The 528-nt window shown below is 48.9% G+C and overlaps 1 protein-coding gene across 1 annotated transcript in view; it reads left to right on the top strand.

Moving 5' to 3' along the window:
- Positions 1 to 118: 118 nt before the first annotated feature.
- The window catches only part of EMH_0083630 (uncharacterized protein), a gene marked incomplete at both ends in the record, with an annotated part of 2,124 nt that continues 1,714 nt past the window's right edge, over positions 119 to 528 (top strand). The window contains one exon of the mRNA XM_013500660.1: positions 119 to 123. Coding sequence (XP_013356114.1) covers positions 119 to 123 — 5 coding nt within the window. The remainder of the gene's footprint in view (positions 124 to 528) is intronic.

Here is a 528-nt window from a genome sequence, read left to right as displayed (position 1 = left end):
CTAAACCCTAAACCCTAAACCCTAAACCCTAAACCCTAAACCCTAAACCCTAAACCCTAAACCCTCGCTGCAGCTGACCATTGGTTCTCCAGTGACGCAGCAAACCACGTGGCTGCGGATGCGGTGAGGCATCGGCATTGTCTTCATCACCTCAGCTAGCTCCGGGATGCATGCGGGGCAGCTGCACACAAACCCTAAACCCTAAACCCTAAACCCTAAACCCTAAACCCTAAACCCTAAACCCTAAACCCTGAAAAATAGAGTATCTGGGTCTTTATATGAAAGCCAGAGAAGAGATTAAAGTACCGCTCAAAACCCTTTCTGCTGCTTCTCTTTTCTGTATCTAGGGTTTAGGGTTTAGGGTTTCCTAGGGTTTAGGGTTTAGGGTTTCCTAGGGTTTAGGGTTTACTCTGGCGAGGGTTTATCCTGACAAACCCCAGACTTGATAGCACAGAGACCAGACCAGACCAATGGTCCAAGCAGCGGCTGCAGCGTCATCCCCATCACCGCAGCACTTGTGTTTATAAA

Source organism: Eimeria mitis, genomic scaffold (assembly GCF_000499745.2).
Source record: "Eimeria mitis Houghton genomic scaffold, Emh_scaff5697, whole genome shotgun sequence".
NCBI classification, from domain to species: domain Eukaryota; phylum Apicomplexa; class Conoidasida; order Eucoccidiorida; family Eimeriidae; genus Eimeria; species Eimeria mitis.
The sequence above is the reverse complement of the archived record's forward strand: the minus strand, read 5'-3'. Positions and strand labels throughout refer to the sequence as shown.